This window comes from Zingiber officinale, chromosome 2B (genome assembly GCF_018446385.1).
Source record: "Zingiber officinale cultivar Zhangliang chromosome 2B, Zo_v1.1, whole genome shotgun sequence".
Classification (NCBI taxonomy): domain Eukaryota; kingdom Viridiplantae; phylum Streptophyta; class Magnoliopsida; order Zingiberales; family Zingiberaceae; genus Zingiber; species Zingiber officinale.
Genome location: NC_055989.1, coordinates 88,164,391 through 88,186,018, shown reverse-complemented (window position 1 = coordinate 88,186,018; position 21,628 = coordinate 88,164,391). Strand labels below are relative to the sequence as shown.

Genomic DNA, 21,628 nt, shown 5'->3' with positions numbered 1-21,628 from the left:
TTAAATTTAATCTTTTAGCCTTAGGGTCTATCATATTTTAGTCAAATTAAAATAAACTCATCTTCAAATCAACATGTTCTTTGTGTATGACTCAATAAGCTCTCGTAATGTTAATAATGTATCTAAAATTTATTGGTCCAAGGTAGGCCGGAGGGAGGGGAGGTGAATTGGTTGTTAAGAAAAACTTGGTTACAACCGGGGAGGTTGTTAATCCAAGGTAAGTAAACGCACTAAAGATCTCCTTCTTTGAAGACGGAGAAGCCTCTTACACTCGTTGGAAGCTTAGAAAGTAGTTAGGAAATGAATACAGTAGTTATTTCCTATTTCCTAGGTTCAGGGATTTTTTTATAGCCCCTAGAAAATCTTATCCGTGACTAGAAGGCACCTTCCACAGAGTTGGAAGGTGCCTCCAGCGAGGCGCAGTGGATAAAAATTTATCCACTACCAATGGCAAAATCTACCCGTTAGAAGGCACCTTCCAGGCTGGTTGAAGGCGCCTTCAGCCCAACTGAAGGCACCTTCTTCCTGAAGGTCACGGAGGCGGCTTCAACTCTTGTTAAAGACGCCTCCAGCAACTCCATAGCTCCATTTTAGCTCTTCCGCTGCTCCGATCGCCTGGGTGATTTCGACCAACCGAAATAGGGCTCACCTAAACCTAACTTTCAGCCTTCTCCTCGAGCAGGCTTCTGCTCCGGCTTCTCGTCCCTTGAACGTTGCACACGTCCTTCTCGTCCACCGAGGTACTCTTCCGCAGCACCTCGTCCCTCGGATGCACCGAGCCCGTCAGCTCCCTTCCCGTAACACCCTTCTTCCTAGCTGCGTCTTCCGCTCGACTTCTTGTGTTCCTAAGCTTCTGTACACTTAGACACAAAGGTTAAACACTAACAGGACCTAACATGACTTGGTTGATCACATCAAAACTATCACAGGGTACCAACAAAATCATTTTAGATACATAAGCAATGAATGACATCTAGCAATGCATTATTGCTACCCAAGTGACGAGCATGTCGAGAGCCGATCTAACCTTTCTATGTCTATTATCTTGCATAACTCAGCCCTTCTATCCTTAATATCTAGATTGATCAATGAGGCATAAACCATGTAATCCTCTTATCAATCTTTGTATTTCTTGATCCCTAAGTAGACACACTCAATCAAATAAGCTCAATATCTTATATTGACTAATTTAAACATGACCATGCTTTCTTGCATCCTACTTAATCAAGAGGCTCATATATATTACTTCTGTTATATGGAAGAGATAGATCTCATCTATATCACTTATATCTCTCCGCATAACTTATTACATATCCAGTGATCGACTTTATAGTTCACCTTGTTACATGTGACGTTTACCGATACCGAAGTACATAACTCCTTATATAGGGAACCATAGTGATTTCAGGTCTAAGGACTATTCATACCAATAGTAATTATGAGAATGCTTATGATACTCATATAATGGATCTATGAAAGATCTCATTATGGGCCAATTCGATACATATTCTCTAAAATATACATATATGTCAACGTGATATCTCATATCCATGACTTGTAGGGTTAAGTTATCAATTGACATACATACTAGTCTCTTGCAAATTAATACTTGATCAGGAATAGCTAAGAGTATTATATATATATCTACAGGCTCCTAATATCAATTTAACCAATTGATATGTTGTAGACTAGAATCTACCATCCTAGAATATTATTATACATATTTATCTGGCATAGATCTGAAGTAAATATAATAATCATAACTTTTATCTTTTATTAATGAAATATGATACAATATGACCTAAGTCAATCAACTTTTTGATTGGCTCTTAAGGCTTACACTAACAAAAACTTACTAGCTTTGGCTATGAAGTTTCTTCGAAATGAAGTAAGTTGAGTGGAGAATGAAGTTATTGGATTGTGACGCACGTGAGGGGAGGGTGAATCACGTGGTTTTTTAAAAATTTGTTTTCTTTTAAAAATTTAAAGCAGAATATGCAGCGGAAAACAAAAAACCAAGACACAAGAAAACACAAGCGTTTTTAACTTGGTTCGGAACCTTCGGTGACTCCTACTCCAAGGCTCAAGTCCCGCTGACCTATCGATGGGTAATCTACTAAAACCTCTTCTGGTACCCCCAGAAGAGAGAATCGAGTACAAAAAGATTAAGTCAAGTGCAACACACTACACTTACCCTTTTATAGTAATTAAGTACAAAAAGTTACCAACACTGTTATAGATCAAAATTAGAGCTCTTCTTGTGTTGATGTCTGTCTGCCGGGCACGATCGAAACTCCTCGGATCAGTCATCAAGCTCAGTAGCTTCGTAGTAGAGTCGTAGCAGTAATTGGGAGCAGTCGGAGGCTTGAATGAACACACAGCAACTCCAATGTAGTTGTTGTATAAGTGCCTACTCAAAACTGCCTTATAAAGGGATTGGAGGGCGCCTCCCATAAGCATGGAAGGCGCCTCCAATAAGGCAAAACTTATCTCGAGCAAACCGGCACTTATCTGCGACTGTGTCAAAATCTATCCTGCGGAAGGCGCCTTCCATAGCCATGGAAGGCGCTTTTTATGAACAGTAATGAGGCGTCTTCCATAGCCATGGAAGGCGCCTTCGGGTACTGTTCACCCGAAGGTAGACTTGCTTTCTTGCTTGCTCTGCAGCAAATGTGTTAGTCCAAATACCTTGCAAGACTAGTGTTAGCACAAATATGATAAATAGAGTAATTAGTTCTCGTCCTCCCAAGTCCAGGAACTAGTCAAGGTCTCAACTTAGAGATCCAAAATGGACCTAAACTGGATCGACGCCTACTGTCTCTCAACTGGGATGCATCCTCACAGTCACTCCCCTCTAGTGACTTACCTTTACTTACCTTTTGTCAGACATCTGGACAGTCCGTCGACTAGTCTGGACTTCGTGCTAGCTATCCGGTCAGCCCGTCGACCTAGCTGAACTTCTCTGCAATACTGAGCTAACATAATAGATAAAATGGTAAAGTAAAACAGTGTTAACATAATTCAAGTATAACCTAGGGTTATCTCCCCCTAGAGTTACCTAGCTTCACTCACTAGGACTTCCATTGCCTGGCTTCACTCACCAGGACCTCCTCCACGTAACTTCACTCGCTAGGACCCGACTTCACTCGCCAGGACTTCCTCCACCTAGCTTCATTTGCTAGGACCCAGTTTCACTCACCAGGACTTCCACCACTTAGCTTCACTCACTAGGGTCTGACTTCACTCATCAGGACTTCCACCACCTAGTTTCACTTACTAAGGCCTGACTTCACTCACCAGGACTTCCACTTTGCCTAACCTCCAGTTAGGACTTCTCCTTGCAAGTCATCTAGTCCTAACTAAACTACTCTCTTTCAAACATCAAGTCCTATTTGGATTAACCCTTGGTCAAACTGACCAGACTTGGGTGCATTGTCAAACATCGAAATCCTAGAGGTCAATTGCACCAACAGAAGTGTCCACTTAGTAAAGTAGGTTGAGTGGAGAATAAAGTGTCCACTTAGTAAAGTAGTTTGAGTGGAGAATATAGTATCCATTGAGCATGAGAATCTTTCAGCTAAGTAGTGTTTTTCTTCGTTATGACTTTTGTCTTGTGTTTGTGGTGACATTAGTGCTTATGTCTCCATCATATTGTCAAGATTTTGTTCACCAACCGAGTCTAGTGACGAGGCTTGGGAGTTAGTGACTCTATGTGCATAAGCAATCCTGTCTAAGTAGGCAAGCCAGTAGGCATTGGCTTGTCTTGTTGAGCTAGCTAATTTCTTAGACATCCATCGTTCATTCTTCTTTTTGTAATGGAGGCATCAAATATTATGCTATGTAGTAAAGTGAAATGGGAAGAATATAGTTTCTATATCTCGAGGCCCGTGGATCTTTTTTGTATAAGTTTTTCCAACAAGAAGATAAGAGTTTATTCGGAGTGATTTAGACATCTTTAAATCTATCAGCCACTTTTGAGACTAAACTGATCGATGATTGTTGGTTGCAAAAGATTGTGTCACTGGTCTTCAGAAGATCAGCTCCTTATTATGCTCATGTCATCAAATACCATCGTGATATACTATATTGAACCTAATTTTTTTTTTTAACTTGTTCCCACCTTGAGAAATGATGTCAAAGCCTCATTGTAAACGATAAAACGATGATACTCACTATTCAACGCCACAAATGAGTTCATGGGACTCCTCTATGTCGGACAAAATTAAATTTATGATTTTTAAAATACCCTAGGTCCATCAACCAGTTTCATCCCAAAAGTGACTGATAGATCTAGAGATGTCAAAATCACTCTAAACAAACTTGTATGTGTTCTACTCAATCTCCTTATTACACTCATACCATCAAACACCATCGCGATATACTATATTAAAATTAGCAAATTTTTTCAACTCGATTTAAGTTTTATAAATGATGGCAAAAACACATTGTAATGGTTACGACAATTATACTCACTGACTAATACCACAAATGAGTTCTTTGGACTTCCATTATTCTGAAGATATTAAATTTTTAATTTTTTGAATAACGAAGGCCCATCAATTAGTTTCATGCAAAGGTAGCTGATGGATCTAGAGAACTTAGAATAATTTCAAACAAAGATCTATGTACTCTTCTAATGCTCCTGAATATATCTATGTCCTCAAACAACAATGTGATATACTATATTGAGAGTAGTAATTTTTTCAATTTGATTAAAGCATGAGAAATGATATCAAAAGCTCATTATTAGAGCCACGACAATCATACTCACTATCGACACCATAAATGAGTTCATTAATATGTCAAAACCAAGACCATTTTACAAAAGGACTCATCTAATAGTTTCTCAAATATCAATTTACAATAAGAATTCAAAATCAGCATAGATTAAGATAAAATATTTCTCAAATAAAAGAACAAGATTATTGTATAACATACCAAATATCAATTTACAATAGACAAATAACAATATATCTCAAGTTGATAGTTTCATTTTCTTTCACACAACAATAGTACATCTTATATATAACATGCATGTTATTCTCAATGAAATGCATGCTTGAACAACGTTTAACATTTTGTCTTGCAATTTTCCTTTTTATATTTTAGTTTCTTGTCTGAATAGGAACAATAAGGTAATTTAAAATCCACTTTCAATCTTTCCTTTCTCTTCAATGTCTATGAATTTGGACAAAACAACTAGTTTAATGAAGTGTACGACTGATTAACTTCTTGTTATCTTGATTCCAAACCTCTTATTTCATATCCTTTCATTATCCTTAGTCTTTTATAAGAAGAGATAAATATTCTGCAAATAATAATTAAAGAACTTCCTATTGATTCAGAAGAAAAAGGAATAGAGCAAATTTAATGCTATTATAATTATAAGAAAAAAATAATCTCGTGCAAGGTTATGATGTTTCATAACATAATTTATTCCACGATCATGGTATTCTCCATATTATTTTCAAAAGGTAGAACATTAGAATAACAACAAAAAAATATAAGGATAACAAAAAACTAGAGCCTAACAATCGACATATTGTTAATGAAGCTTTTACGTAAAATTAGTTCAGTTCAAGTAACTAGTTAGAAAACTAAAGTTTTGACATCAAAATATCTGATCAAAGTGACAATAAAGGTCTAACAAACCAATTATTATATTAAAAAGGTTTGGCCAATTTAAAATATACTCTTAGAGCAAATCAATTAGAAGGTCATCTATAATTTTCAATCAATCTTAGGAAAATCATAACATAAATAATGAAAGTTATCTGCCATAAAAAATCTTTGTAAATTTTAAATTGATTCTATCAAAACTATAAGTCATAGTACATATATGATCTTAGTTAAAATGAAAAAGAAGCACAACACATATCTGACTACTAAGTAGTATCTGTTTCAACACAAGATGCATAGTAATATTGAAAATTATTAAAAGATCACCAACCAGTAGGGATGTAAATGAGCCGAACCGAATCGAACAGTATTAGGCTCGAGCTCGGCTCATTTAAGTTATATTTGGGCTTGAGCTCGGCTCGAGCTCGAATCGAGCTTTTATCACAAAGCTCGAGCTCGACTCGTTTTAGGATTATCAAGCTCGTGAACAGTTCGAGCTCGGCTCGTTATTAGCTCGATTATCAAAGTTAACGAGTCTAACTCGTTAAACTTGCTCGAGCTCATTTTCGGGCTCGTTTAGAGTTCATTTTGGCTCGTTTTAGAACTCGTTTTTTGGCTCATTTTAAAGCTCATTTTAAGGCTCATTTTAGAGCTCATTTTTTTTTCTTGTTTTAGAGCTCGTTTTTTTGGTTCGTTTTAAGGCTCGTTTTATTAGCTCGCGAGCCTATAAACAAACATGTTCGCGAGCTCACGAGCCGAATATCCTTAAGCTCGAGCTCGGCTCGATAAAACTGTCGAGCTCGACTCAATAAGATAAACGAACGAACTTGAACGAGCTTTTTACCTAATCGCGCTCCGAATAGCTCGCGAACCGTTTGGTTCATTTACATCCCTACCAACCAGGGTTGAGCATTTATAGAAGTTCATCTGTCTTGATTCTTGAACATATTTCCTACCCTAATAAAAAGGAATGACCGAAAATATTAAAATAGGATAACTCTCGACAATCCTCATGAAATCCAAAATTCAATTAGATAAGAGCACATTAAACAAGAATTACTATAACCACCTATCCAATCATGAGATTAGACTATAACCATCTCATTCCTTTTCTTGGATGGCACGACAGTAGTGTAGAGGGGTGGTGGGAGTGCTAAGGAGGGTCAATTGATGCATCTCCAACTCGTTTAGCTATTGCTTATAACCCATCTCGATGATAAGGGAAACTACGAGGATCAAAAAGATAGTTCCGGCTATCCACATGGTCTTTCCAGTGCTATGAAAAAATTTTTTGGTCACAGTGACAGCCTCAGCGCGACGGCAACCCTACTTCGCGCGACCATCACAGATTCGGAGATGGAGCTCGACATACAGGAGAGCATGCCATCAGCCCGCTTGGGAAGCGAACTCTTTCAATGGAGACATAAAAGGAGATTAGGTTTTTTTTTTTAGGGGGGGGGGGGGGGGGAATAGAGTGGTTTAGAGTTTTTTTTTCCCCCTCGGATGAACACCGTAAGAAACAGAGGAGTATTATGAGAAAAAGAACGAGAAGAGATACACGATTTGATCCATAAAAAATGAGCATGTGTTTTGGATAATATGCAAAACCAAGTATACGGTTTGAGAAATCGCTGTAGATTTATCATTTTTTAAAAATATATGTTTATATTTAGTAAAAGAATCAGTTTTTACCAAATATAGCAATTGATTAAACGAAACGAAGAAGGCAATCATGGCTGGGGTGGTTGGATTAGCACTTATCAGTCGTGGTGCTCTCCCGTTACTTGAAGCCCAACGCCCAGAAAAACCTTTTTAATTTCGATTCGATTCGCATATTCTCCGTCGGTTCACTCGAGTGCCGTGCGTCCACGAGTGTCGCTGGAGGAGCAGCAACGGCGTTCCCATGGCGGCGACGCTCTCGTTTGTTCGCTCCGCCGCCTGTTACCTCGTCTCCCTTTCCACACCCCGATGGGGCTCGGCGGCCGCAGAAAGCCCTCGGTACTTTCTGCATCTTCCGTCTCGGCCGCGCTTGCTCCCGCGCCGGATCTATTCCAGTAAGGGCGGGTTCATTCATTTATTTACATTCTATTTTCTGTTCTATGTTGGTTATTGCATCACCTCTTTGAAGTTCTATTTAGTTTTTTTTTTATGTCGAATTGTATACGAGAGTATTTCTTTCTTTCTTTCGTTTATGGTCTATGTTGTCTTCAAAAAGTTCATGATGATTAATGTAAAATCGATCTCCCTTTTCTTTTCTGTATTATGCAGTCGGATGCAAAATCCAGATTGAGAATTTCTGCAAATAGCTTATATTATTGGGTCTAATGAACGATTCTGGATCTATCATGCTCTATATGTATGTGTTCATATCCAAAACCTGGCAACAACGTTCGATTGCCCTAGGTTTTATATCCAAGCATCTCAGAACACCGTGAACTGACACTCAATTTCTATCAGATTGCTTATCCTGGTCATGAACCGGATGTCTCAAATTAGCTTCATAACTAGAACTGATATAACATATTGTTAGAATATGTTCCCCTACACGCTGTTAGAGTTAATGATGATTAAAAATGATAATTTTAAGTTTGGAGATAATATATTCTCTTTTTCAATGATCCTGTAATATCATTATAATGTTCATTGTTCAAGATTAAAGGCAGTATACATCAGCTGGTTACTAGTAACTTGCCTACAGCACCATTCACCAAGTTGGCTTGAGAGTGTATACTGAAAATGATAAAGTCAGTCTCTTAGGATGAGGACAATTGTAGCCTTGGATGGGGAGTAGTGAATTGAGAAGGGGAGGGAAGAGACAGAGGAAGAGGATATAGAGGGAGTTAGTGCAGTTGGTATGAAATGATGTCGGTTAGAATATTTCAGGTTTAACTTAGCTGAGAACCTAATATTGCCTAGCCCTTCCCTTGAGAATAGAATCCAAGTTTTTGGTAGAGTTGGTTAAATGATGGATTTTTTTTAGATAGCTGTAGTGTTGGCGTTTTCTTTTCCATGAAGGTTAGATGATGATATGGCATTCGTTTGTCACAAAAGAGCCACTTGTATATATATGAAGTCTTCTATCTTGTTTACGCGGACACTTTTTATGGTATAGAATCTTCAAAGTATTAGAAAAGATATTAGAATCAATTAAACCTTTTTTTGTATCTAACCTCAAATTTTGATGTTTTTAAGTTTGAACATAGCATTGCTTCTTTTTTGGTTAGAAATTGCTGATGCTGAAACCAAGGTCCAAGCACACAAGGGTCAATCAGAAATCATTTTTTTAGGCACAGGAACTAGTGAAGGGATACCTCGAGTGAGCTGCCTCACAGCTGAATCAAAAATATGTGAGGTATCACATCCTTCTATTACGTTTCTGCAAAGAATTTGCCAAATCACCAGAGATATTCTCTCACCTCAACTCTTATTGTGGTCTGAGATTTTGCACCCATTTGTCTTTTTAGGTTTGCTCAAAAGCATCTGTGCCTGGAGACAAGAACAATAGACTTAATACAAGCATCCTTATATGCTATGTCAATTCTTTGGGAAGATATAACATTCTTGTAGATGCTGGCAAGTATGAATCAAATACAACTAGTTTCATTTCAAACACAAAAATGCACATATTTACTTTTTCCAAACATATTTCACTTTGCTTTGAACTGAATTGTGATGGAAACTGTCGTGTGTATCTTCTTCCTTGTCTTTTGTTTTTTTAGTCCATTTGATGCTGCTTCACTTTATTTCTCTCCTTGAGTTATGACACTCGACTCTGCATCTGAGTAGATATTTTTAAATTTTACTATAGACCATCTTGAATGCCTATGTTGTTTGTGCATTCACATACGGAATTTTGCTCTTTAAGCATATAAAGTATACAACACCAACAGGGAAAGATGCATGCCTTTTGGTTGTAGCATTGCTCCTAAATATGGACAGTTTTACATATACATTTATTTAAGAAAAATATATATTTTACAACCTTTTCATTTATTTAAGAAGAACATCTGTATAAATTGAATCTTACATTGTAATTTTATTATGCAGGTTTTTCTATCATAGCGCTCTTCAATGGTTTCCTACCTATGGGTAACAGTTAGTGATCTGTTCAAAATTTTGGCATAATTTTTAAGTAGGAATCAATTTGATTATTTGAACATGAAAATATCTTTAAAAATGTTTTATTAACCCATTGTAGGATGCCTTATTGATAGCTTGGCATGCATAACAATAAGTGGTTTTCATCAGTTCCAGCAGGAGAGATTGTTTGTAGTCTGGTTCATGTCATAGGAAAACATCAATTTCCCCTAATTTTTTCTGGTTCATGGTATAGGAAAGCATCAATATCCCTTAATTGTTTCTGGTTCATGGCATAGGATGATAGGAAAGCATCAATATCCCTTATCTTTTCTATCTCATGTACTCCAATATTACAAGAATATCTGGTTACCAGGATTTTTTTGTTGTTGAAAGTGCATCCTTAAACAATTGAAGATTGGGAAATTGATAACAGCTCCCTATGATATTAAGTCAATTTTCATTCACAATGGATACAGTTTGCGTATAATCTGGCGCCTAAATTTTGGATCTGTACTGTTTATAGTTAGTTCTGGCGACTAAAAGAGATAAACATTGTATAATCAAGTTTGTGTTGTGTTTCTTTGTGCTGCCATTATAGATTCACTTCCACTGTTACGTGAGGAGTCAAGAAGCATGGAATAGTATATTCCAGATGACATTAGAAGTAGTGACATTTTGACACGGCAAGATTGATTACTACTTCCAGACTTTCCCATTTTCCTAACATTAATTTGTTAGTTCACATGATAGACATGCCACTCAGATCAATGGACACTTTTTTTTACGGCCATCTCATTTAAGGATTGTATATTTATTCTCCTAATCACTAGAAAAAATGATGTTAATAAATCTTTTAATGTTAGCATTTCACGTACATAGGTTATAATGATATCGCCTTTTTCGGAAATGCTAACCAACAATTGAGCTGCAAATACATATTACTGATGCTGCACTGTGTTATTCTTGTTTTCTGTATTCTATCTTTAGAATTCTTCAGTGTTCGTGGTATAAGCTAGTGCTATCCACCCCCTTACACGCTTCTGGTTTTAATTATTTGTTTGCTTTATCTTCTCAGGCTGAGAAAGATTGATGCAGTCATCATAACCCATTCACATGCCGATGCAATTGGAGGTTTATGCTTCATTCCAAACTCCTTATAGTGATAGCCATTCAAATTTTATTACCAAATCATTGCTAGTCTTGCATGACAAGATTTTTTTTTCTTCAAAACTTGGATTTTAAACTACTAGCAGTGCCTATATGTATAATTTTACCTTTAACTGCAGAAGGGCTAACCTAGTGGTTGTATATACTTGTTTTCTTGTTTTAGGTAGATTACATACAGGAGCTAAGCATTTCTCCATTGCAACAAGAAAAAAAATGGTTATTCTTGTTACTCTTATCAGTTCATTTATCTGAAATTTGGGTGATTGTTGATGTAGGTCTTGATGATCTCCGAGATTGGACAAATAATGTCCAACCATCCGTCCCTATTTATGTGGCACAACGTGATTTTGAGGTATGGGTCTCTATAATGATCCATTGATCCTATTGATAGTTCAGGACTAGTCTCTACATTGTGATTATAGATATTTTGGTATGTCGATATAATAATCCTTCACTTGTTTGACAACATTGCAATAATTTTGGATTTGGTCATTTAATAGTCATTAGAAAGTTCTACCTCACTAGCAGTATCCCATCTTTTTCTAAAAAAAACAACTTAAATTTGCGTATCTCGAAGGTAATGTTAATGAAAAGCAAGTATCATTGGTATGGCTGTAAGCTAGTTTTTCATCCATTTGAAGATATTGGTAGTGTTATCATGCTGATGTATCACATCTGTTCTTCTGCAAATCTGGAAATCGTTCTTTGGAACAAAAAATGTTTGGACCCAGCCAAGCCCTGATAAGAATTATTGTAACTGAGTAGGCCTATATTATATCTGTTCCTAATTTAAAACTTGTTTAGATATAGTTTTGAGTTGGTTGTTTTCACCATTACTTTTACTAGTACGATTTTGTTCCCTTTCAGGTGCTCATATAGGTGGCCCTGTACACCTCTGCATGCCCAGCCCTTTCGGTTTCTATTGTAAACCTTGATGCTTAGCTCGATAAAGTGTTTATAAACTTCCTTAATGATTTTCCTTCAACTTGTTTTAGGTGATGAAGAAGACTCATTATTACATAGTGGATACCAGTGGGCTGATTCCTGGTGCCGCTGTATCAAAATTGCATTTCAATGTGATTAAGGAGGAACCATTTGTGATTCACGATCTTAAGGTTTGTAAACTTCAATACTCCAGGGTCGAACAACCTTTTTTCTGTGTGAGTTTCAATTTTAAGGTCATTAAATCTTTGGTTGATTGTCTTGAGATGGATAATTGTTCGTTGCCATTGCTATTGGACCGGCAATGGTCATCTCATTTTGCTGACTACCCTTTAAACCAAAAGAAGATTTATACACTTTCAATTATTTTCTTTTGTGGAAAAATACAATACTTTTATAGAGAACTATGAAGTTACACTTTGTACAAAACCATCTACAATGAATTAGTATAATCCAAAATGTATATTTTGACTTTTAAAGTGTGCTTCGATATCATTTACTCATGTCTTCCTAATTCCCTTCAGGTTACTCCTCTACCTGTCTGGCATGGAAAAGGTTACCGTTCTTTAGGTTTTCGTTTCGGAAATATTTGCTACATAAGGTAAACAATTCTAGCTTCCTATATTTTGGTTCGGTATAGGATTTGCTAATTTCTTTCTCATGTGCTCTGCATACTAACATCAGTAATACAGTGATGTTAGTGACATACCAGAAGAGACTTACATGCTCCTCAAAGACTGCGATCTTCTTATCCTGGTGAACTACCTTTCTTGCATTTGCAATTTTTCTTTATACATTTCTTATCTGTTTTGCTGAATACTCCAAAAGCGATAATTTAGGATGCACTGAGGCCAGATCGTTCTTCTTCAACACACTTCGGATTACCAAGGGTAATTATCACTCACGTCTCTTCTAATGTTATCATCACTGTTATCGGATTATGAGCTTCACTCTGCAATACCGTTTGAACAGGCTCTAGATGAAGTACGCAAGATTCAACCGAGGCGGACTCTTTTTACGGGTACTCCACATTTTTAAACACCAGCAAAGATTAAACTAAGCCAAGTTTCTAATACCTTGATCTATTCACAAGGCATGATGCACTTGATGGACCACGAAAAGATAAATGAACAGCTCGCCAAGTTGCAGGATTCTGAAGGTCTGAATGTCCAATTAAGCTACGACGGACTCCGCATCCCAGTAAACCTATAGCCGATGCCACTACTCATCGCTGCATCTTGGCACCTAATCCTACCATACGAATCTGAGTCCCTTTAGGCTCTTCAGTAATGGTAGCGACCGCGGCTAGTCAATAATGAAGTGACGACGAGTTCTTCCAATTTAAATGCTCCAATGTCTTACCAATTGTATTCTTCAGAGGTCAGCACTAAATAATTAGAACAGGTACAGAGTTTTTGCACCGGTTTCACGCACATTAAATCAATGTGTATTTCTGATTAGAAATTTGCATCATGGAGTTGATTTGCTTTGTATACTCACAGAGATCTTCCATATGTGACCCGACATTGGGTGCTCAATAATTGCTCGAGAATTGATGTGTTTTTGGTTTATCAAAGAGTTGATTTGTTTTGTTAAGTTTGTTTAGGTGATGATGCTGGTGAGCATCTTTTTTTATTAAAGAAAACAAAAAAAAAAAAAAAAAATCCTCCAAGGCCTAATCGTGATTATACATTTTTGGTGATTGTAAATTAAAATAGAAAATATATCATTTCCCTTGGAATTCTAATGGCTCCATGGCCTTTATATTTTTTAGCCATTTATTTCACAATTCTTGAGAAACATATTCCTTGACACTTTTAATTTTTTTTAATTGGTAACAAATATCAGTAGTTTATTCACATGACCTTTTTTTTAGATTCATTATTTATTGGAGGAAAAATCTCTTACAATTTGTCGCAGTTAAGTCTCGAATATTCATGAGATCCACATTTGGAGGTCTAACCATTACATGGTACCCCAAGAGTATTTGAACATTCTAAGAATACTAAACCAAACAAAATAGGTTGAATTAGAGTAATTTGTATTGAAGAAAAAAGAACAATATGTAGCATGAAACTCCCTTCAATGTGAGATCATGAAGAAGGATCCCCTTTTGACTGCTATTTAAAAGAGAAGGAAAACTCTAACATTTATGCAAAGCCAATCAGAAGCACCTCAAATGTTGTTTACATTTGATAACAGTTTCATGGCCCAGAAAGCTATATTACAAATAGGATTTCACAAGCTAGGATTGTAATCCACATCGTCCAGAAAATAGTACTGTTAATTTAACCAAAAGCATGAAAGCAATATACTATTTTGGTGTTACATAAGCAACTGTAAATTTGATGTACATCTTGAAACTCATCTTGCAACTAGCAACATGAAAGCGTATTGTCAAATTCTAGCTACAAGTATGCATGTCGATAATTCAATGTTAAGTATATAATTACCACAACAATTTTTAATTTCTAACAAAACCTGAATCTTGTACTTTCCAAGCATGATCCAATATAAGAAGCATAAAATGTCGCCACTCTTCAAAAAGCCAAGAAATCCACAGAGCTCAAGATAAATCTAACTTTTTGTCCAAGGTTGTACATTCAAATTGTATAGCGACATTATTGAAAAAGTATAACGATATTTCAGTGTCAAAATAATAATAATAATCAAATATTTTCTCACTAGATGGGTCGGCGGTATAAATTCTTTTACGCCATTTAACTCTATCTCCTATTATATCATCATCTATATTTAAATAAATTTTATCTTATTTTATTATTGCTAACCAAGTCTTTTTTGGTCTTCCTCTTCCTCATTTGATATGTATGTTTATCATAGTTTCACATCGCCTAATTGGAGCATTTATTGGTCATCTAAGTACATGTCTGTACCATCTTAAACGTGTCTCTCGGAATTTTTCCTCAATAGATGCAACTCCGACTCTCTCTAATGCTCTCATTTCTTATTTTGTCCATCCTCGTGTGTCCACACATCTACCTTAAAATCCTCATCTCTGCAACTCTCATCTTTTGCTCATGTGCTCGAGTCATAGCCGAACATTCAGCTCCATATAACATAGTAGGTCTAACTATAATTTTATAGAACTTACCTTTAAGTTTAAGAGGTACTTTACGATCATATAAAACACTGGACGCTTCCCTCCATTTCACTCATCCTGCTTGTATTCTATGTAAGACATCTCTCTCAATCCCTCTATCGTTTTGCAAAAATGATCCTAAATATTTAAATCTCTTGGTTCCGGATAACTCGTCCTCTCCTATCTTAACAATTATTTCATTACTTCTACTATTACTAAACTTAAATTCCATATATTCTGTCTTTATTCTACTAAGCTTAAAATCTTTCTCATCTAATGTTTTCTTCCAAGATTATAGTTTAACATTTACTCCTTCACGTGTTTCATTTACCAAAATAATATCATCTACAAACAATATGCACCACGGTACTGTGCCTTGAATGTGCGTAGTGAGTTCGTCCATAATTAGTGTAAAAAGATAGGAACTTAGAGTTGATCCTTGATGTAACCCTATCTTTATTGGAAATGCTTCAATTACTCCGCCTGAAGTCTTTACTCTGATCGTTACATCCTCATACATATCCTTAATTAGTTCAATATATGTTACGCTAATACCTCTGTTTTCTAAAATTCTCCATATAATTTTTCTTGAAACTCTATCATAAGCTTTTTCTAAGTCAATGAATATCATGTGTAGATCTCGTTTTTTGCTCCCAATATTTTTCAATTGTCTAAGAAGATGCATAGCTTATATTGCCGATCTTCCAGGCATGAACCCATATTGATTTTCTATCACTGTGATATCCTTCCTTAATCTTTTTTCTATTAATTTTTTTTTCAAAATTTCAGGTTATGACTCATTAGTTTAATACCTCTATAGTTTGCACAATTTTGTACGTCTCCCTTATTCTTATATAAGGGAACTAGTTGATCAGTCATTTTTTTCGTTTTCAATATCATGCTAAATAATTTTATAAGGTATTCAATACTTTGTTTCTCTAAGCACTTCTATACCTCTATTAGAATATCATCTGGTTCAACGATTTTTTCATTATGCATCTCATTTAAAATTTGTTTTACTTCTGAAGTTTGAATTCTACGATAAAAATTAAAATTTCTATGCTCATTTGACCTACTTAAATTATCTAAGTTAAGTTGGTCATCTAAACCTTCATTAAAAAGTTGATGAAAATATCTCTTCCACCATTTTTTTATTTCTCCATCGTTTACTAATACCCTATTACATTCATCTTTAATACATTTTATTTGGCTAAGATCTCTTGTTTTCCTTTCTCTCACTTTAGCTATTCTATAAATGTCTCTTTCCCCTTCTTTTGTATCCAATTTTTAATATAATCGTTCAAAAGTTTCATTTTTTGCTTCACTCACTACTTTCTTAGCTTCTTTCTTGGCTATTGTATATTTTTTAAAAGTTTTTCTCGTTCTTACAAATATATAATTCCTTATAAACTATTCGTTTTTTCCTTCACTTTCTCTTGTACTTTCTCATTCCACCACCAAGATTCTTTACTTAGTGATGCATGCCCCTTTGACTCACCGAGTACACTCTTAGCTACTATTTTTAATTTTGATACCATCTTATCCCATGTTATATTAGAGTCATCGTATATTTCACCTAATGCTTGTACTTCTACCTTCTCCTTAAATATATTTTGTTTCTCATCCTTTAACTTCCACCACTTAATTTTAGAAATCGTATATATTTTCTTTCTATTGATACTATATTTGAGGCGTATATCCAACACTACTAACCTATGTTGGGTAGTTAAGCTTTCTCCAGGGATGACTTTACAATTTTCACAATCTTTTTATCCTTCTTTCTAACCATAAGAAAGTCAATTTGTGATTTATTATTTCCACTTTTGAATGCAACTAAATGTTCTTCTCTTTTCTTAAAAAATGTATTAACTAATATAAGGTCATATGCTATCACAAAATCTAATATAGTTTTCCCTTCATCATTCTTCGTTCCAAACCCATAACTCTCATGTACTTTCTCATATTCCTCATTTTTCACTCTAACATGCCCATTTAGATCACCTCCTATTAAAATCATTTCATTTGGTGGAATATTTTATAATATTTCATCTAAGTCCTCCAAAATCTTGATTTGATAACTTCATCTAATCCTACCTGTGGTGCATATACGTTAATTATGTTCATAGTTTCTTTCGACATTATTATCTTAAGGGCTATAATTCTATCCCCTTTTTTAACTACTCCTACAACTTCATCCTTTAACAAACTATCTACAATAATACCGACTCCATTTCTTGCTTTACTCTTTCCAATGTACCATAACTTAAAACCCGAGTTCTCTATCATCTTTGTCTTCTCGCTTGTCCATTTTGTTTCTTGTACCCACAAAATACTAATTCTTCTCTTAATCATCATATCTACTACCTCCATTAATTTATCAGTAAGAGTTTCTATATTCTATGTTTCAAATTTTAGATTATTAGTTTTTCTATCATATTTGTTCTTATTCAACCTATGGTGTAAGAACTCTTGCCTATTAACCCTACACCCAAGTTCTCATGGAGATGTAACGGTCCTTACTGAAACGTTACAATCGGACCCTATAATGTGAACTCTTGCATATTTAACACTACACTCGAGTTCTGGAGATGTAGCGATCAACGTTACAGTCAAACCATGCAACATGTTCCTTTCGGAGAACAACCTAACATTAGTACAATAATTTAATGGACTCATTCATTGAATATTTGTCATAGTTTTGACGCTGATTGACAACCTAATGCAACCCTTCTCCTTTATCTGAACTTAGAACCGACCATGACCGATCGACATGGACGGAGTTTATTTATGTCAAAGATCAAAAATAATAAAATTGAAGCAACGAGAGAGACGACCAAAAGAACATCACGAACGCCAGTCCCCATCCCACGAGCCACATAGCTGTAAGAAAGTCCACCCAGCGTTCAGAATTATGGCCCAAAGGAATAAAAAATTAACCAAAATCAGCTACTAACTAGGGATTAAGATCACTACTGAATGGCAATCCAGTGGAAACATCACACGCATAGATTTCATCCTCTCTAAATGCGGTCGGCAAGAGAGTCATCGTTGTCAGGTACTAAGCCCCATTTTTCATGGGCAATCTCCAGGAGCTCCAAATCCAGAGTACACCGATTAGTCCGAGGAATTGAAAATAAGTTTACGAGAAGCATTTTTACCTTCTCATCATGCCGATGATATTCTTCCCGAGGATTGCAGCGGTTGAGAAAAGTCTTTGAACTCAGTGTGTTAACTGACATGTCTCTTCAATTACCTTTGCTCAGTATGTGCTGCATGAGATGAGTCCATCTGCTAAAGTTCATATTGTAGTGTTGACACGTGTATAACGGCGCTCATCCAGAATCAATGTTTAGAAGGTCAACATCAAATAAAATTAAAGGTGTTAATGGCAACAATGATATAAAATAATGGATCGAATGGAATACGTTAGCCACCAAAAATTTCATAGAGAAATAATAACAAATTGGATTTGATTTTAGTGACACAATTATCCATGGTGAATAATGATGTTTATAACAAATTGATAACCAGCAACAGATGACTAAAAAAAGCCATGCTAGATCGATCAACAAGGAGATGCTTTAGCCCTTCTTGAAACAGAACATGCATGAATTGGGTTTCGACTAATTGCTACTCTCACTGGAAGTTTTTCACTTCCACACTGGAAAATCAGGACTCCTCAGCCTTAATAACCAACTTGATTTTCTTGTTGTCAACCACAAAGCGAGAGCTTGAATTTATCTGGGAAAAAAGGAATACAAATGTGTTAATGCATCAACATATGGTATGAAAGGGCCAGGATAATAGAATCTTTTGAAGGTTTTACCTTGTCCATTAACTTCGCCTGAAGTTGTTCCTCTTCTTCAGAGGCACCAGATTCTTGGGCCATCTTAATCACAATCCTTTGCAATTTTTTAATCTTCATCGTTTGATCTGGAATCTACAACGACCAAAACAACATTTCAGCTTTCCAAGAATTAAGGACTTTTTCTGTTATCCAACTGTTTAGTGGCAAGATAAGTGTAGCAATCTAATAAGTGCATACAGCACCAAGACACTAATTTCTTAAAAAGATAGAAGATGACAGAACTACTGAGTCAATACTCCACATAATAAAGACAAGATAGATAATGAATATGACCATATAATTCCTACAAAAAGAAGAATGTGCATACCGGCTTAAGGGTAGAAATTACAAATTTCTTCCACTTGATTTTATGAGTGGAATCTTGTTTACTCTTAGATTGCTTTTCTTGATCTCCAGGATGCTTCCTTTTCTTTGGTTGTTTATCTGCTTTTTCTGTTTCTCCTGCTTGTATTACTTCACCATTAGTAAATTCACTTGCATCATCTTTTATCTTTCTTTGCTCCAAACTTCCGTTTTTCACTTCTGCAACCAGTTTGCAACTGACTGATTCATCCTCCGGTTTATCTTCATTTTTCATATTATTTGATCCATCAGAACTGGCAAATGGTTTGTCGCCAGACACCTCCTTGTTTGAAGCTGATACTACAGTTTGAGAAGATTGATTACGAGAAGCATGGTAAGCTTTTGCTTTTGCCCTGTGCTTCTTGCCATCAGCATGGAGCAGTAAAGTCTGCTTGCTGGTAGTAGTTGTATTGCAAAGGCTGTAGGGAGAGAAAATAATCTAATTTCACGTCTCAAAAATCATAAATATGGAGACAAATGTTTCAAATTGGTTGTGCATATATGGCAAATAAATGGAATGGGCCAACAATAGTTTCATATACAGAACCAAAGTTGAAAGGTGCCATCTTCATCCTCAAGGCTCAAACAACAAAAAACAATTAGAAACTTCAATGTTCCCATGTAATCTACTCTCGTCATTTAATTGGATCTCCATCAACTTAAATTCAGGACCAATAAAGGATGAAGTTCTATTATAGTTGGACATGGGAGATATTCTAATGAGAAAGAATTGCTCATGTTCTTAGCTGCCAAACAAAGTGAAATGGGAATAATCAGGCGACCTTTAAATCCAAGCTTATTTTATATGTCTAACACCTATCAACAAATAGGTGTGTCATATACCAACTAGGGATAATTCTGAATTTTGGTTTGTTTTTTCAGTTTTGACAAGAATGTCAAGCGATGTATAAACTGAGAGTCAATAACAACTTAAATTTAACATGGAAAATCGAAAGTTGACTATGATGAATATATCAAAAATCTTGATGTGTGAAATACTAGTAACATGGAATGTGGAAATTTAGACCATCTGGTTCAGGCAATCAGGCCTTATACAAACTTGGTCAGCATAATCAAACTTGGCTAAGCAGAAGCCATAGGGCAAAACTTGTGATGTAAGAAATCATTCCATTTTCTCAAAGCCCAGTTGACTAGCTAAGGCCTTTCTTCATAAGCTTTTTAAAAACTTGTAAAAACCTCAAAACAAGGGGAAAACCAGGCATCTTAATGTTCAGCTGATAAATCGTATAATGCACCAATTAAATAGCTAATTACTTCACTATACATGTCACATTATCTTATAATCAATGAAGAAAATATTATCTATTTCTAATTTCTGCAGCTAGATTCTGTAATATGTATAATAAACACCAAAGAAGCACGTACAAAAGGTGTAGTCAAGAATCTGTTACTAGAGGAAATGATGAGCAGATCATCAATGGCTAATGCCTTAATAGTCAAGTTTTTCCCAAGGTGTTCCAGGGAAGAGATGAACGAGCAAACTAACTTTGGCCAAATAAAGCAGTGTTTATGATGATAATAACATACCTACAGAACCAAGGAGGACGGATTGACAAACCGACATTAACATCGACCTCTGCATTTCGCTTGGGCTTCTCAGGCTTAGCTGGTGTATTTTGTGAAGCTTTTCCCTGGTCTTTAGGACCGTATTTCTCCTGAAAGTTTCAGTATGAAAAAATCACAAAATTCTTAAAATTCCAAATGAATCTTTTGATACCTGTTGCATGAAAGATTAGGATATGAGCATGAAAGTGTAAAATTACGAATTTGAGCTTTAATACCCATGTTTGAAACCAATCTAAAATGTAATTTATGAGCATGTTCTACTATAAATCGAGAATAAACGATGTCATGGGCATACTGCTTCCGATATGCACTGCGTATGGCTCTGCACGCTGTTTTGGTCGAACGTCTTTCCGCAATCAATGCACGACAGCTGACAGAAAATATTTGGCAGGAAAAAACAAAGTTAGATCGAGAAAACTGACAATGCATTCGTCAACAGAGAGAATGAGCGGATAACATCTATATGGGCGATCAACAACCTTGTAGGCGGAGCAGACTCGGAAGTGATTGGGCAGCTTAGGCTTCTTCAGATTTTCCCCGCAGTCCTCGCACTGAAACCAAACCATCTTTGCCGCACTCTCGATCTCTTCCTTCTCTGCTCTAAGCGGCGCCTTCTTCGTCCTCTGTTAGGGTTTAATGGAACCGGCGATGGAAGTTTCCAGAAAAGCACTCGTACAAGTTAATTTACTCAAAACCCCTCCATTTTGAACTCTTAAACACACAACCTCATAGTCTCATACGGCATCCGCCTTATAGGGTTAAATCGGTCATTTCAAGAATTAGTCGATTCAAAAATTATATATAAACAAAAAACAAAACACTAAAATAAAGATATTATAAATATAAAGAATTAATTTCAAAAAACAAAATCTCTTAATATTTTTCAAAAATTTGACAATGTCTTCCTGCAGTTTAATAAATAA

General features: G+C 35.8%; 2 protein-coding genes across 4 annotated transcripts; one reads left to right on the top strand and one right to left on the bottom strand.

Moving 5' to 3' along the window:
• The first annotated feature begins 6,720 nt into the window (after positions 1 to 6,720).
• LOC122046236 (putative hydrolase C777.06c) lies at positions 6,721 to 13,346 on the top strand. Of its 3 annotated transcripts, none has more exons than XM_042606844.1 (12): positions 6,721 to 7,673; positions 8,844 to 8,971; positions 9,084 to 9,196; positions 9,667 to 9,708; positions 10,775 to 10,830; positions 11,142 to 11,218; positions 11,862 to 11,981; positions 12,333 to 12,409; positions 12,493 to 12,564; positions 12,637 to 12,698; positions 12,781 to 12,829; positions 12,902 to 13,002. In XM_042606844.1, the coding sequence occupies exons 1-11, from the start codon at positions 7,523 to 7,525 to the stop codon at positions 12,789 to 12,791; spliced, it is 909 nt and encodes a 302-aa protein (XP_042462778.1). In that variant the 5' UTR covers positions 6,721 to 7,522; the 3' UTR covers positions 12,792 to 12,829; positions 12,902 to 13,002. The 3 variants fall into 3 exon arrangements, 2 of the variants coding, with proteins under 2 accessions (XP_042462778.1, XP_042462777.1); XR_006130205.1 differs by having other exon boundaries at positions 6,722 to 7,673; positions 12,648 to 12,698; positions 12,902 to 12,949; XM_042606843.1 differs by having other exon boundaries at positions 6,723 to 7,673; positions 12,501 to 12,564; positions 12,648 to 12,698; positions 12,902 to 13,346.
• A 5,002-nt stretch (positions 13,347 to 18,348) lies between these two features.
• Positions 18,349 to 21,346, bottom strand: LOC122046235 (UBP1-associated proteins 1C-like). Its single transcript, XM_042606842.1, has 6 exons — positions 21,185 to 21,346; positions 21,001 to 21,075; positions 20,667 to 20,794; positions 19,084 to 19,537; positions 18,735 to 18,848; positions 18,349 to 18,649 (listed from the first exon to the last, which is right to left on the bottom strand). The coding sequence occupies exons 1-6, from the start codon at positions 21,269 to 21,271 to the stop codon at positions 18,578 to 18,580; spliced, it is 930 nt and encodes a 309-aa protein (XP_042462776.1). The 5' UTR covers positions 21,272 to 21,346; the 3' UTR covers positions 18,349 to 18,577.
• Between the last annotated feature and the right edge of the window lie 282 nt (positions 21,347 to 21,628).